Consider the following 15,125-nt stretch of genomic DNA (forward strand, 5'->3'; position numbering starts at 1 on the left):
ATCATTTTTAATTGAGCTTATTTTGATCTTCTCTCTTCTTGGTTAATCTCACTAATGGTCTATCATTTTTATCTTTTCAAATAACCAGCTCTTTGTTTCATTTACCTTTTGTATTTTTTTTGTTTTAGTTTCATTTATTTCTGCTTGATCTTTGTTATTTATTTTCTTCTGCTGAGTTTGGATTTGCCTTTGGCTTGTTTTTCTTTCTCTAATGCCTTGAGATCTGACCTTAGATTGTCTGTGAGTGCTCTTTCAGACATTGTGATGTAGGCATTTAATGCTAAAAACTTTGCTTTTAGCACCACTTTTGCTGTATCTCAGTGGTTTTCATAAGTTGTGTCACTATTATCATTCAGTTCAAAGAATTTTTAAATTTACATCTTGATTTCATTGTTAACCCAAAGATCATTCAAGAGGAGATTATTTAATTTCCATGTATTTGTATAGTTTTGAAGGTTCCTTTTGGAGTTAATTTCCAGTTTTATTCCACTGTGGTCTGAGAGGATACTTGATATGATTTCGATTTTCTTAAATTTATTATGAGTTGTTTTGTGATCTATCATATGGTCTATCTCCATGTGATATGGAGAATGCTCCATGTGCTGATGAATAGAATCTATATTCTGCAGTTGTTGGGTAGAATGTTCTGTAAACATCTGTTAATTTTGTTCGTTCTAGGGTATCGTTTAAGTCCATTGTTTCTTTGTTTAATTTCTGTCTTGATTATCTGTCTAGTGCTGTCAGTGCTATACTGAAGTCTCCCACTATTATTGTGTTGCCTCATTACTTAGGTCTAATAGTGATTATTTTATGAATTTAGGAGCTCCAGTGTTAGGTACACATATATTTAGGACTGTGATGTTTTCCTGTCGAACTAATCATTTTATCATTATATAATGTCCCTCTTTGTCTTTTTTAACTTTTGTTGCTTTAAAGTCTGTTTTGTCTGATATAAGAATAGCTACTCTTGCTCACTTTTCATTTCCATTTGCATGGAATATCTTTTTCCACCCTTTACCTTAAGTTTATATGAGTCCTTATGTGTTAGGTGAGTCTCTCGAAGACAGTAGATGCTTGGTTTGTGGATTGGTATTCATTCTACAATTCTGTATCTTTTAAATGGAGTGTTTAGGCCATTTACATTCCATGTTAGTATTGAGATGTGAAGTACTGTTCTATTCATCATGTTAGTTGTTGCCTAAATACTTTGTTGGGTTTTTTTTTTTTAAGCTTAAAAATCACAATGGAATAATTTTTTTAATTTGTATTATCCACAAAGTTTTATTTAAATTGATCTGTATCTATTTGCATCATTATATCTGAGAACTTGTGATAGCTGTCTAAACTCAGACTTACTAAGTCAAGTCCATGAACGGGCATGTTTGGGGGCTCTGTATTTCTTTCTTTTTTTTTTAATTATACTTTAGGTTTTAGGGTACATGTGCACAATGTGCAGGTTTGTTACATATGTATCCATGTGCCATGTTGTTTTGCTGCACCCATTAACTCGTCATTTAGCATTAGGTATTTCTCCTAATGCTGTCCCTCCCCCCTCTCCCCACCCCACAACATTCCCCGGAGTGTGATGTTCCCCTTCCTGTGTCCATGAGTTCTTATTGTTCAATTCCCACCTATGAGTGAGAACATGCGGTGTTTGCTTTTTTGTCCTTGCGATAGTTTACTGAGAATGATGTTTTCCAGTTTCATGTTGTTTTATAGGCCCCATGAGAATTATGCTTTAAGGAGGTTTTTTGTTTGTTTTGTTTTGTTTTGGTGTATTTCAAGGTTTTGTTTCATAATTTAGAATTCCTTTATGCATTTCTTGTAGTGTTGGTTTGGTGGTGATGAATTCTCTCAGCATTTATTTGTCTGAAAAAGACTTTATCTCTCCCTCATTTATGAAGCTTAGTTTCACTGGATACAAAATTCTTGGCTGACAATTATATTATTTATGGAGGCTAAAGATAGGATCCCAATTCCTTCCAGCTGGTAAGGTTTCTGCTGAGAAGTTAACTGTTAATCTGATAGGTTTGCCTTTATAGGTTATCTAATTCTTTTGTCTCATAGCTCTTAAGATTCTTTCCTTCATCTTGACTTTAGATAACTTGATGACTATGTGCCTAGGTGATAATCTTTTTGTGATGAACTTCCCAGAAGTTCTTTGAGCTTCTTATTTGGTTGTCTAGATTTCTAACAAGGCCAGGAAAGTTTTCCTCAATTATTTCTTCAAATAAGTTTTATGAACTTTAGATTTCTCTTCTTCATCAGGAAGACCAATTATTCTTAGGTTTAGCCATTTAACATAATCCCAAATTTCTTGGAGGCTTCATTCATTTTTTAAACTTTTTTCTTTGTCTTTGTCTGATTGGCTTTTAATTCAAAAGCCTTGTCTTTGAGCTCTAAAGTTCTTCTACTTGTCCTAGTCTATTGTTGAAATTTACCATGGCATTTTGCATTTCCCTAGGTGTTTCTTTTATTTCCAGAAGTTGTGAGTATTTTTTCTTTATGATATCTATTTCTCTGGAAAATTTTTTTGTCCATATCTCGTATTGTTGTTTAAATTTCTTTAAGTGGGTTTTCACCTTTCTTTGGTATCTCCTTGATTAGCTTAATAATAAATCTTCTGAATTCTTTATCTGGAAATTCAGAGATTTCTTCTTGATTTGGATCCATTGCTGAGAAGCTAGTATGATCTTTTGGAGGTGTTATAGAACCTGTTTTGTCATATCACCAGAATTACTTTTCTGGTTCCTTTTCACTTGGGTAGACTATTACTTAAAATTGTTCTTGGATTTGTTTTTAATTGGACTGTGTTTTTTTTTAATTTAAAATATTTTCCCTCTTTAACATCAGGACAGTGTGTATTTTAGCCTAATATGATTATTGGTCCTTGTAGGAGTAAAGACTCTGTATGAGATCCTTAGTTATAGAGAGTCATTGTGCACTGGCTTTCCCTGATGCTGGTTGTAGTAGTTATCGTCTTTGTGTGCTGGCAAGTTCACTGTCTCCTATGAAGTTGGAATGGCAGGGATCTCTTGCAGCTTATCTGGTTCTCTCATGGTGTACATTTTTATTTATTTATTTAATTTTTTCCCAGTGTTTTATTTACTGACTTGATGATTCAGGCTTCAGGCCAATAGGGAAGGTATCCCTGAGTAGGCACCGGCTATGGCTAAGGCAGGTGGGTAAATGTAATACCCAGCAGTAGGCTGAGGTCCTAGCCTTGATGAATGTGGCTGGGAGAGCTCTCAGTTAGATGCGCTGAGGTTTTATCAGGGTGAAGAGTGGAAGCTACCTCAGCTCCTCTGCCAGGTCAGCCAGAAAGCTATTCACCTCACAGCCTCACTCCTGTCCCAGTGTTTTGGCTGTTCAGATCAGACAGCCACCTCTTTTCATCTGTAGGAATGTTGATGTTCCAAGTAGGGAGGAACTGTGACTCTGCCTCTCACACAGCCTGAATTTGGGGTGTGCTCCTTCTGTGGGGCCGCACTCACCCTGGATTGTTCCAGACAGGCTGTCTATAGATGCCTCCATACTGTGTTCCTGTGGGGGAAGCCCCAGCCGTGTCTGCAGTGGAGTGCCAGGGGAAAACAAGGACGTCTTCTCTAAGACCCTTCACAATCGCAGAGGATGCCTGCCCATTGGGCTAGAGGTGCAGACTTTCCCTACTGTGCCAGCACTGTAATTGTGTTTCTGCTGTGAGAAACTATCCACCAACAGAAAGATCTGGAACTCAAGGCCTGCTCTTCAGATTCTTTTGTCCCACAGGGTGATCCCCTGATGTGGTGCATTCCCCCTTCCCTAGGGATGGGGCTTCCTGAAAGCCAGACTGCAGTATTGTTATTGCTCTTCTGGGTCTAGCCACCTGGCAGGGCTACTAGGCTCTGGGGTGGTACTGGGGAATGTTTGCAAAGAGTCCTGTGATGTGATCTGTTTTCAGGTTTCCCAGCTGTGGATACCAGCACCTGCTCTGGTGGAAGTAACAGGAGAGTGAAGTAGACTCTGTGAGAGTCCTTGGCTCTAGATACATTAAGTATGCTGGCTTTCTCAAATGCTGGTTATGCTAGCAGTGAAGTTGTCATGTGGACAGACTCAGGACCTCTGGTTAGCCAGGATGTTGCAGGCAGTAGAATTAGCTGTCGTTTTCTCCTTCCTGGGATCAGCGCTATTCTGTCATGAATTGCGGTCATGTCCTGAGTTGTTTGACCTCCAGCCAGGAGGTGGTGCTTTCAAGAGAGCACCACCGTGCTATTAGCAGTGGGATATATGCTTGCCCTAAGTTGGCCAGGGGAAGTATTCTGACTTTTCAGGTGATAGGCAGAGCCATAAAACTCCCAAGGGTTTATGTCTTTTGTGTTCAGCTACTAGGACAGGTAGAGAAAAACCATCAGGTGAGGGCAGGATTAGGCACGTCCAAGTGCAGACTCTCCTTGAGTGGGGCTTGCCATAACCACTGTGGGGGATGAGGAAGTGGTCCTCAGGCCAATGGGGTTATGTTCCAGAGGGGATTATGGCTACTTCTGCTGTGCAGTATAGATCACCAGAGAAGTGGGGGATAGCCAGTAGTGAAAGGCCTCGCCCAGCTCCCAAACACTTGGTGAGGCTGGTCTTGCTACTGCAGTGCCGTACTAACTGCACCAAGTTTAGATCCAGGCAGCCTACTCAGGGATCTCAAACCTGCCCCAGGCCATAAGCTTCCCTGCTGACAAAGCAAGCATGGCTTTCAGGCCACATCCCTCCCTGTCTGCCCACGATGTTAGCAGCTCCTGCACTCATATCTGCAGCAACTCCTGTTAGCCCCCTGGATTCTGCTCAAGGAAGTTTGTGCCCAGTCGAAATTATCACAAAATCTAGTTGGAAGTTTCTTTCACCCTATAGCCCCTCCTGTATTTGGCTGGCTGCCTTCTCAGAAGGCCCCTGTGAGATACAGTCAGGAATGGCATTCCAGGGCTCAAGCTGGAGACTGGGAGTGCCTTCAAGGTTCCTGTTGCTTCTTCTACTTTGCACTTCATGCAGCTCCCTAAAGTCATTTCAGCTCTAGGTAAGGTTACATCCTTCTCTTGTGATCTGGATTTTCAGATTCCCCAGTGGGGATGTGTGTTTGGAGGCAGGTTTTCCCCTCTCTCACTCACACTTTGGGAACTCACGGCTTTTCACCTGTCTTGTGCAGTCTGCAGTGGCATGTCGCTTCTTTCAAAGGATCTGTGAATTCTTCTGGTTTTCCTGTTACGTTCCTGCGGTGGTTCTTGAAGCAAAAGTCCACAGTGTGAGTCTCCACACACTGTTCTGTCCATCCAAGTGGGAGATGCACGTTAGCCCTGCCTCTTATCTGCTGTCTTCCTGTTTTTGCTTTTTTCAATTTTGATGAGTTTAGAATGTACTTGTAATATTTTTTACCAGTTTTTGTTAGTGTGAGGTTAAGGTCATGCATACTTACTTCCACTTTACAAGTATTTATGATAAACTTTGTATATCAGGGATTGACAGACTTCTGCTTAAAGGCCCAGATAGTAAATAGTTTAGTCTTTGCTGGCTGTATGTCTCTGTCATAGTACTCAACTCTGCCATTGTGGCACAGAAGCAGCCATATACAATATAGAACAAATGAACATGCCTGTATTCCAACACAACTTTATTTAGGGACATGGAAATTTAGATTTTATATAATTATCATACGTCGCTAAACTTTATTCTTCTTTTGATTTTTTTTTTCACCAAATATTTAAAAATGTAAAACCCATTCTGAGCTCATGGGCTGTACAATAACAGATAGGTCACTGGATTTGTCCTATAGGCCATGGTTTGCTGATCCCTGCACTCTATGAATCCTGCTTTATCAGGTACTATGGGGCAAGATAGAAGCAGCATCCCGGGCAGCTCTGTGCTTGCAGTCTAATTGAGGAGCTGAGATGTTGTATACATACTTGAGAGCATTGGATTATAAAGTAGTACAACAGACACAACAGAGTAGGTAGCTCTGACAAGTGAGTTTGAAAGCTCCATAGCAGAGCAGGTCAGTGGATGCTGAAAAGTCAGGGAAAGCTGGATGAAAGAGGGGCTTGCAATTGGAAGCATGCAGATAATTTGGAGATTTCCATTTGAACCTGAGATCCCAAATGATGAATGCAGTTCACTTACTGCTATTCTCGGCACTCAGAATAGGGCCTGGCATAAAATGTGTTCTCAGTAATTATTTATTGAATATAAAAAAAATGTTATAAGGCACAAACAGAGTCCATCACACTTAAATGAGGTATTTTTGATGCATTAAAAATGTCAATAAGTGTCAGGGCCAAGAATTTAGAATTTATCTTTTATGTAGTGAGAGATTTTTGACCACAGGGTTCATAATAAAATTATATTTGGGAAGGTTTAATCTGCCAGCGGTTTATGGGACTTCAGTTTACCTAAATTGAATCTAGCTTTTAAATACCAATCTCACTTTCTAGTACTGATTTCACTTTAAAGTTCTTACTTGAACTTGAGCCAACAACAAGAAAAGGAGAATTTTTGTTTACATATGCATGCTATGCAGCCACTGACTCATTACCAGTTGGTCTTGGGTTTGGCATTAACTAAGAGTCACAAGACACAATATGTTCCCATATATTTATCAGTTTATTTCAAGCAACACAGCACACAGCCCAACAGAAGCTGCAACACATAGATGCACTGCACAGAGCATGCTAGGCTGTAAGAGATGAACAGAAAGTGGGTGCAGACTACATTAACATAGGAAAGCTGTCACCTCCATTCCTTACCATCTTTTATAGCATGCTTATCACGTGGCTTATCTGGGAGTAGGTGCAAAGTCACAGCTCTCCCTGTGTAGCTACAACTCAAGCCTTCAATGAATGATTCTGGTAATCAAATACAATCTCACCACTTAACACTGCACGTTTATCTTGACTTTTATATTCCAGAGTAGTGTCGCATGACATAAATCCAACATCATATCACCAGAAGTCCCTGAGTCTGGGCTTAGACTTCAAATCAACAGTTAGCCATTGACCCACAACTTTATCTCCCCAGAGATTTTTTTTTCCATCTCTAAAATCCAAATATTAGCTTTTGACCCTCAAAACGAAGAGCAATTGCATAGGAGGAAAACATAGCTGTTTTAGCCTGAGCATTGATGCATTTCATTTCCAGTAATAGAACAAGGGGTTTGGAATCACTTCTGATTTCTCCTGAAGCATCTTCACAGGATGGCTTCATTTCTTGATTTAAAATTCATACTGAGGTATAGGAGTCACTCTATGTTCTGAAGTGACATAGAATGCTTTTTGATCATCCAACACTTTAGGTAATTCAACACTTTAGGACATTTATGCTCTTAATCTCCTCTATTTGTCTAGATGTTAGAGTTAACTATAAAACCAATACTCACCCTCCCTCATATTTCCTTTTGCCCTTCATTCCGCTTCCCTGGAGTTCACCCTTGAAAGTGTCTTTTCTCCAGCTCTTTTCTGACTTCCCAAATTCATGCTTAAATAGGAAAGGCACTTGACTTTCTAGTGTCTTCTCCTGACTCTTTGATAAAAGCCTTGGGGCTCCCAGCACATGGTTTGAAAATCACAACTGAAATGTAGTGTCCTCCAGTGTTGTCCCTACCCTCTTTCCTCTCATTGCCCTTGCTCTCGCCGAGTGATACATGATTCACTCCCGTGGTTTTAATTCATATTAGTATTAATGTCATCTGTATTCTAGCTTCTGCACCTGCACTCCAAACTCATACTTCTACCTGCCCATTGCCCTTGGATCCCCCACTGGCACCTCAACTCAACCTGCTCAGGTCAGATCTATCATCTCCCTTTAATATTCCTCATCCTCTGTTCTCTGGCTGGTTAAATGGTTTTATCAACCAGAAACTATATTCTCAGTCTTAACTTTCTCAAAGCCCACTACATTTGAATTCTCTGACGGTTCTTGCTTCCACCTCACATTAGCTCTTAAGCCTATATGCTTTTATCTTTATCTGCTGTCACCACCACAAGCCAACATCATCTTTGCCTGGATTACATAACAGATCCCTTGCGTGTCTAAAGATGTATTATTAGGAGTATGTGAGTTCTCTAAAGATAATAGTGTATGCCACTTTGATTTGATGATAATATAATATAAAACAATATGTACACAGATTGTAAAGCAACCAATGTATAGTCAAGAATGCTATAAAATTTCAATGTCTGGGTTTGTATTTAGGAATAGTTTTCCACAAAGTGAAGAACAAAGTAGTGCTTCACAGCAGTTGTATTAAAGAAAATCATGGAATAATTGAGTAATTTCACTGCATATGGTAGACTTGGCATGCAAACTTGAGTTAGGACCTGTACCAGAACAATCAGCATATACTCACTTTTTGGGCAGTATGGCCATCTGTATATAAACCACATGTAATAATATAAACCTCAGTTATAATATAAATTAACCATCTTTTTTCTGTCTTCAGTTTTAGTAATTATTGGGTTATAATCTCATCTATTAGCTTTATCTTCAAGTGAACAAGACTTTTAAAATTAGCATTGAAGAATTATTTGAATACAGAATTTTGGTTAAGTTCTGATTATTGTGAATTGGCAAATGGAGCATTGAAGATACTAATTCCATTTTGTCCAACATACTTATGTGAGCAGGTATTCTCTGCACTAATATTGTTGAAGTAAGAATACAGAAAGAGATAAAATATAGAGACCAAGATTCATCTTTTTATTATTAAATCCAGCATGCACTGTTTTATTTCAGCAAAGCACATCATCAATCACGTCAAAGTTATGTTGTTACTAAGACTTTTTAATATTTTTTGTTTTAAAATGGAATTAAAACTATAAGCCTAAGCACTTAAAACCAGTTACTAATTACATTTGAATGAAAATATATAAGGCAACCCTGGGGATTTATAAGAATTTCTTGCCCTTTGAAAAGGGTCTGTGTATTTTTCAAGGAACTGCTTTAATTTTAAGGAAAAACAAATTCTGTTGTATTTATGTTCTTTTTATTGTATGTAATTTTATTCTTGCATTCAAAATGATTTATAATCTCTTTTTTCTCTCAGAACAAATGTCAAGGTCTCGTGTTCGATGTAGTCACAAGCCAGATCTTTGACATCGTCATCATAAGTCTCATTATCCTAAACATGATTAGCATGATGGCTGAATCAAATAACCAACCCGAAGCCATGAACTCCATCCTTGACCATCTCAACTGGGTCTTTGTGGTCATCTTTACATTAGAATGTCTCATCAAAATCTTTGCTTTGAGGCAATACTACTTCACCAATGGCTGGAATTTATTTGACTGTGTGGTCGTGCTTCTTTCCATTGTTAGTAAGTAAAATCAGCAGACAGAGGGACTTTAAGAACCAGAAGTAAGTTTGTAAATCTTATCATTTTTTGAAGTTTGTTCAAACTATCCACAAAGCAGAAAACTGGGCCTAGTGTAGTTTCTGAAAGAACAGACAAGGGTACTAATGCCATTCTCTACCAGGAAGTTGCTAGGAGATAGAGAGTAATTTTCATTCCCTTAACTCACTACAAAACTGAAATAGAGTTCAATTATTATGCAGCTAATGTATTCAATGGAAATAGACAGAATTAAAATGACTCAGAAGTTTTTGTGGTGGTAACCTGATTTATTCAGATAATTGAGTCAAAGTTCTACCTTTCCTGTGCAACTATAAGCCCTATGAGCATTTTATAGTTTTAAGGATTTACTGCCCATGTTTTTCCTTTGTTCAAAATCCACATGGATGCCAGATCACAATTATTGTGCCCCTGTGGCACTACTGTGCTCCCTTTCAACCCCTGTACAAGGCCCCATGGCCCACTCTAGATTGGGCTTCCAAGAGTATATCATTCAGACAATCAAAGCTTTTTTTCTATTCTATATCCCATGTTAACTTAAACCACAGTGTGAACTGTGATTGTCTCAGATTCTTTGACCCCACTTACCAACCAGCCTCATTCTCTAATCAATATGTTTTTTCTAATCACAGGCAGGGTTAACTAAATGGTTTATAAAAGAATACAAAAGAAAGAAGGTTATTGCCATACACCTTCTTATAAAACACACACATATGCACATCAACTTTAAAATTAAATTCTTCATGGCTAAACCATAAGTGCTTACTCTGGGTTTTTGAAGTCTGGTTTTAATTAAACTGTTAACTTGACTTTTTATAATTATGTAAAACTGTCCAGGAGCCCTTCTCACAGTTCAAAACGCCATGAAGACAAAGAAAACTGATTTTCCAAGTGGAAGCTTTTGTGCGATCTCAGAAAGAATGCATCAAACAGATATATTGGATCAAGATATTTTGGTTCCTAATGCTACTGCAGCATTGCAGATGTTTCAGAGAACAACAACAAAATATACTACAGTTCATAGTGTGTTCTGGTTTCTAAGCCATGATGTTAATGTAGATAAAGCTTAGCAATAGATTCTTCCATGAGTTTACAGTCAAGTAGACCTTTAATTTTTATTAGTCAATTCCAATCACAAGTCTTGATGAAATTGACAGCAGCAAAAAAAAAAAAAAGCTAGAAAATGGTGGTCGGATGTCTAGGGAGGCCCTCTAAGAACTCAAAGAGCCCTTTCTCTGATGAGAAAAAGAGCAGCTCATTCATTCCACAGCTCCTTCCATGCAGTGCCAGGCATCATGCACTTTGTGGAAATGTTTCTGACTTTTGCCCTTTGAACAACGGCTAGGCAATTGCAGTTACACATGCTGTATGGCATTTGCCCCAGTGGATGAGAAAATCCACATATTAAGCCAAATAATACTCAGCAGTAGGATTAATCCATATATTAATCCTACTCACTAATGTGGACAGAGTTTTTTGTGTCTTTGCCAATATTTCTGCCGTCCAACGCTTAGCCTCAATACTTTTCCAAGCTCTTTCCTAAGTTTTTGGAGAAATGCAAAATGAGTGTGAGTTGAAATGAATCTCTCTCTAGGATTTAACAATCTAGTTGAGGTATTACGGCTTACCCATCTTAAAGTGCCAAAAAAAGATAGGGAAATTAATTGAATACCAAATCACATGATGCAAAACAGAAATGAGCTCAGAGAAAGAACAGATTACTATGGGCTTGATCAGCCCAAGAAATATTCATAGAGGAGATAGATCTTAAATGATGGGGTTCCTCCAATTGTTGCTGAATTGGCACTTAATAAATTTTACATCTTTCCAGGGTTGACTTCCCAATTAAAGTATGAATTAAACTTCTTTGGCATAATTGGGTAGTCAGTGAAGTATATAATCAACTAGTTCTCTTTAGTCATTAGGTGACAGCAGAGCATTCTGCTGCCCATGAACCCTCATAGACCCCAATGACCTTAGAGGATACTCAAGGTCATTAGGGGTCATGGGCACTCAAAGACTGCCCATGACCCCTAACGACCCTAGAAGACACTCAAAGCAAGAACAAGGCCATGTCTACACAAGGCAAGCATGTTCCAACCATTCTATAATGTTTAGGCCAAAATGTGAATTGTCTTAAATCCTTGCATCACTCGCCTGCAGAGCAGGTAATGGAAGAACAGGGCGACATTTTAGGTCAAATATTCAGCTGTTTGATCAAACCTCTGAAATGACATTTATGGGGTTTGCAGCAACAGAGAAAGTATCTCCAAATTGTGTCCCTTGAGCCTTTTGAGTTTGGATCTCAGAAGTCCTTGGAATGAGGATGACAAATATGAAAGATCCATGGGCAGCTTCAGCCTAAAGGTGAGCATTCTAATGCTACCATTTCCCTCTGGCCCTACATACATTGTGGCTCTTTCAGCAGATAAGCTGTCCTCACTTGTAGTAGGGCTGTATTTAAATTCTTCTACACAAATAAATACAGCCCTTCTACACCTGTAGTAGGGCTGTGTTTAAATTCTTCTACACAGAAATGTAGAAAAATTGTATGGCCCTTGGAAAGTATTTTCCAAATTAAGATGCAGATAGGTATTTTCCCTGATAGTGGTAAAAGAAATTCTTAGTTTTGTACATGAACTACAAAATATTGATAAAAAGTCGGCCTCCATAGGATTCTGAGGCAGGAGACAGGCTGGATCTGAAACCAGTGTGCCTTCTGGAAACTTATTTACTTTTCTCCTTCTCCTGAGGTACAATGATTTCTACCTTGGAAAATCAGCAGTACATTCCTTTCCCTCCGACGCTCTTCAGAATTGTCCGCTTGGCTCGGATTGGCCGAATCCTGAGGCTTGTCCGGGCTGCACGAGGAATCAGGACTCTCCTCTTTGCTCTGATGATGTCACTTCCTTCTCTGTTCAACATTGGTCTTCTACTCTTTCTGATTATGTTTATCTATGCCATTTTGGGTATGAACTGGTTTTCCAAAGTGAATCCAGAGTCTGGAATTGATGATATATTCAACTTCAAGACTTTTGCCAGCAGCATGCTCTGTCTCTTCCAGATAAGCACATCAGCAGGTTGGGATTCCCTGCTCAGCCCCATGCTGCGATCAAAAGAATCATGTAACTCTTCCTCAGAAAACTGCCACCTCCCTGGAATAGCCACATCCTACTTTGTCAGTTACATTATCATCTCCTTTCTCATTGTTGTCAACATGTACATTGCTGTGATTTTAGAGAACTTCAACACAGCCACTGAAGAAAGTGAGGACCCTTTGGGTGAAGATGACTTTGACATATTTTATGAAGTGTGGGAAAAGTTTGACCCAGAAGCAACACAATTTATCAAATATGCTGCCCTTTCTGACTTTGCTGATGCCTTGCCTGAGCCTTTGCGTGTCGCAAAGCCAAATAAATATCAATTTCTAGTAATGGACTTGCCCATGGTGAGTGGAGATCGCCTCCACTGCATGGATATTCTTTTCGCCTTCACCGCTAGGGTACTCGGTGGCTCTGATGGCCTGGATAGCATGAAAGCAATGATGGAAGAGAAGTTCATGGAAGCCAATCCTCTCAAGAAGTTGTATGAACCCATAGTCACCACCACCAAGAGAAAGGAAGAGGAAAGAGGTGCTGCTATTATTCAAAAGGCCTTTCGAAAGTACATGATGAAGGTGACCAGGGGTGACCAAGGTGACCAAAATGACTTGGAAAACAGGCCTCATTCACCACTCCAGACTCTTTGCAATGGAGACTTGTCTAGCTTTGGGGTGGCCAAGGGCAAGGTCCACTGTGACTGAGCCCTCACCTCCGCGCCTACCTCACAGCTTCAGAGCCTCGCCTCCAGCCTCTGAGCTCCAGGGGTCAGCAGCTTAGTGTATGAACAGGGAGTGGATTCACCAAATTAGCCATTCCATTTTCTTTTCTGGCTAAAATAAGTGATATTTCAATTTCATTTTAAATGATACTTACAAAGATATAGGATAAGGCTGCTTGACAACCACTGGTACAATTTTAATAAGGAAGAAGACACTAGGAAGGACTGTAAAAGGACATACCAATGTTAGGATTGAAATAGTTCAGGCCGGGCGCAGTGGCTCATGCCTGTAATCCCAGCACTTTGAGAGGCCAAGGCGGGTGGATCACGAGGTCAAGAGATTGAGACCATCCTGGCCAACATGATAAAACTCTATCTCTACCAAAAATACAAAAATTAGCTGGGCATGGTGGCATGCGCCTATAGTCCCAGCTACTCGGGAGGCTGAGGCAGGAGAATCGCTTAAACCTGGGAGATGGAGGTTGCAGTGAGCCAAGATCGTGCCACTGCACTCCAGCCTGGTGACAGAGTGAGACTGTCTCAAAAGAAAAGAAAAGAAACATGGTTCAAATTGTATCTAAACAAAAAAGAATAAGAAACAAAAAACACATTAAAATTTTAAGTTGTATTTTCTGTTTCTAGGTACATCATTTTTGTTTGATATTTTCCTGATGCAAGTATGTGGTTTATCAAATGTAGCTCTTTGCATGCTAAATGAAAATTCAAAACTTGCCAATAAATGAATAGCTTATTGCAGACATTTTTTACCAACATTAAATATTTCGGGTTTGTTTAAAACCTAGAGGCACAATCTTGATTTGTCAATTACTACCCTTTCACAAGCTACCATCTCAGATTATATATATATATATATATAAATTCAATAAAGCTTTCTGTTTGTGTTTCTTTCAGATAGTACACTAATATTCCCCTTTCGTTCAGTGGTTCTGTGAGTAGTGGTTTAAATGTGGTGCTTTGCTTGCAATTAAAGACTAGAGCCAGTGGTGTATCTGACAAGTGTTTAACAACTGACTCTTCAGGAAAAAGGAAAGCCATGCTTTATAGCATTCACAAATCTCTGTGGTGTGAGTACTCCCATTATGGCTGATTTCAAGCTATCAACATAATGTTACTGGACGTGGAGTTGAGAAGAGATGCTCGTAATAAGTTCTTGAGAGCTGGCTCAAGCTGATTGCAGCACATCACTTGCTGAAACTGAAAAGAGAGCCCCACTTGGCTGGTTAAGATATTTGCAGTGGACACCTTGGGCAGTGAGAGTACCCTCTTAGCAACACCTGGGGCACAGGGTGAGAGATCCATAGACATACTGCTTAACCAGTGATCTTAGCTATTTGATGAGCCCTACATACAGTTTTGGCTGATGTCTGTTTCAAAGAAACACCCAGACCTATCAAAAGGGCTTGGGAGCAGGAGGAGTCCAGGAGTTCCCTAAAAACTGGAGATGCCAAGAGGTCAAACAGGCATTAGGCTTTCAATCCCCCAAAAGGCTGGGCGAGGGACAAAGAACCTACATTGTGATCATTGAGGAGTGGAGGAAAACCTCATAGAAATAGCCCTGGAACCCTGTAGCTCAGACAGGTGAGAAGAACTGATGCATCTGTCAGCAGCCTGGAGTCTGAGGTTGGGCCCTCTGACCTGCCCCACACTGCCCAGCAAAGGGAATGGCAGCACTGGATCCTGTGGTGGGCTGAGAGGTGATTATTTTCAGTGTGTAAGATCTTACCATGACTTAATGTATTCATTTCAAGGGCCTGAGTTTTGTAGGCAGCCTTGTGCTCTGAAGCATTGGTAAAAATAGTGACAATATCATTATCTAATATTTATTTAATGGTTGCTGTGCATCAGGCACTGGCTAAGCATATGTCGTGAATGATCTCTTTTGTACCTCATACCAACCCAATGAGGAAGATATACCCCATTTAA

General features: G+C 39.6%; 1 protein-coding gene across 3 annotated transcripts in view; it reads left to right on the forward strand.

The window, feature by feature from the left end:
- Positions 1–14,092, forward strand: part of SCN11A (sodium voltage-gated channel alpha subunit 11) — a 195,818-nt gene extending 181,726 nt beyond the window's left edge. For 2 of the 3 annotated variants that reach the window (XM_032159133.1, XM_032159134.2), the window contains 2 exons: positions 9,056–9,326; positions 12,116–14,092. In XM_032159133.1, coding sequence (XP_032015024.1) covers positions 9,056–9,326; positions 12,116–13,164 — 1,320 coding nt within the window. In that variant the 3' untranslated portion in view covers positions 13,165–14,092. The remainder of the gene's footprint in view (positions 1–9,055; positions 9,327–12,115) is intronic. The other variant, XM_032159132.1, reaches the window with a different exon arrangement.
- Positions 14,093–15,125: the final 1,033 nt, after the last annotated feature.

The sequence above is a fragment of the Hylobates moloch genome, unplaced genomic scaffold (genome assembly GCF_009828535.3).
Source record: "Hylobates moloch isolate HMO894 unplaced genomic scaffold, HMol_V3 SCAFFOLD_8, whole genome shotgun sequence".
Classification (NCBI taxonomy): domain Eukaryota; kingdom Metazoa; phylum Chordata; class Mammalia; order Primates; family Hylobatidae; genus Hylobates; species Hylobates moloch.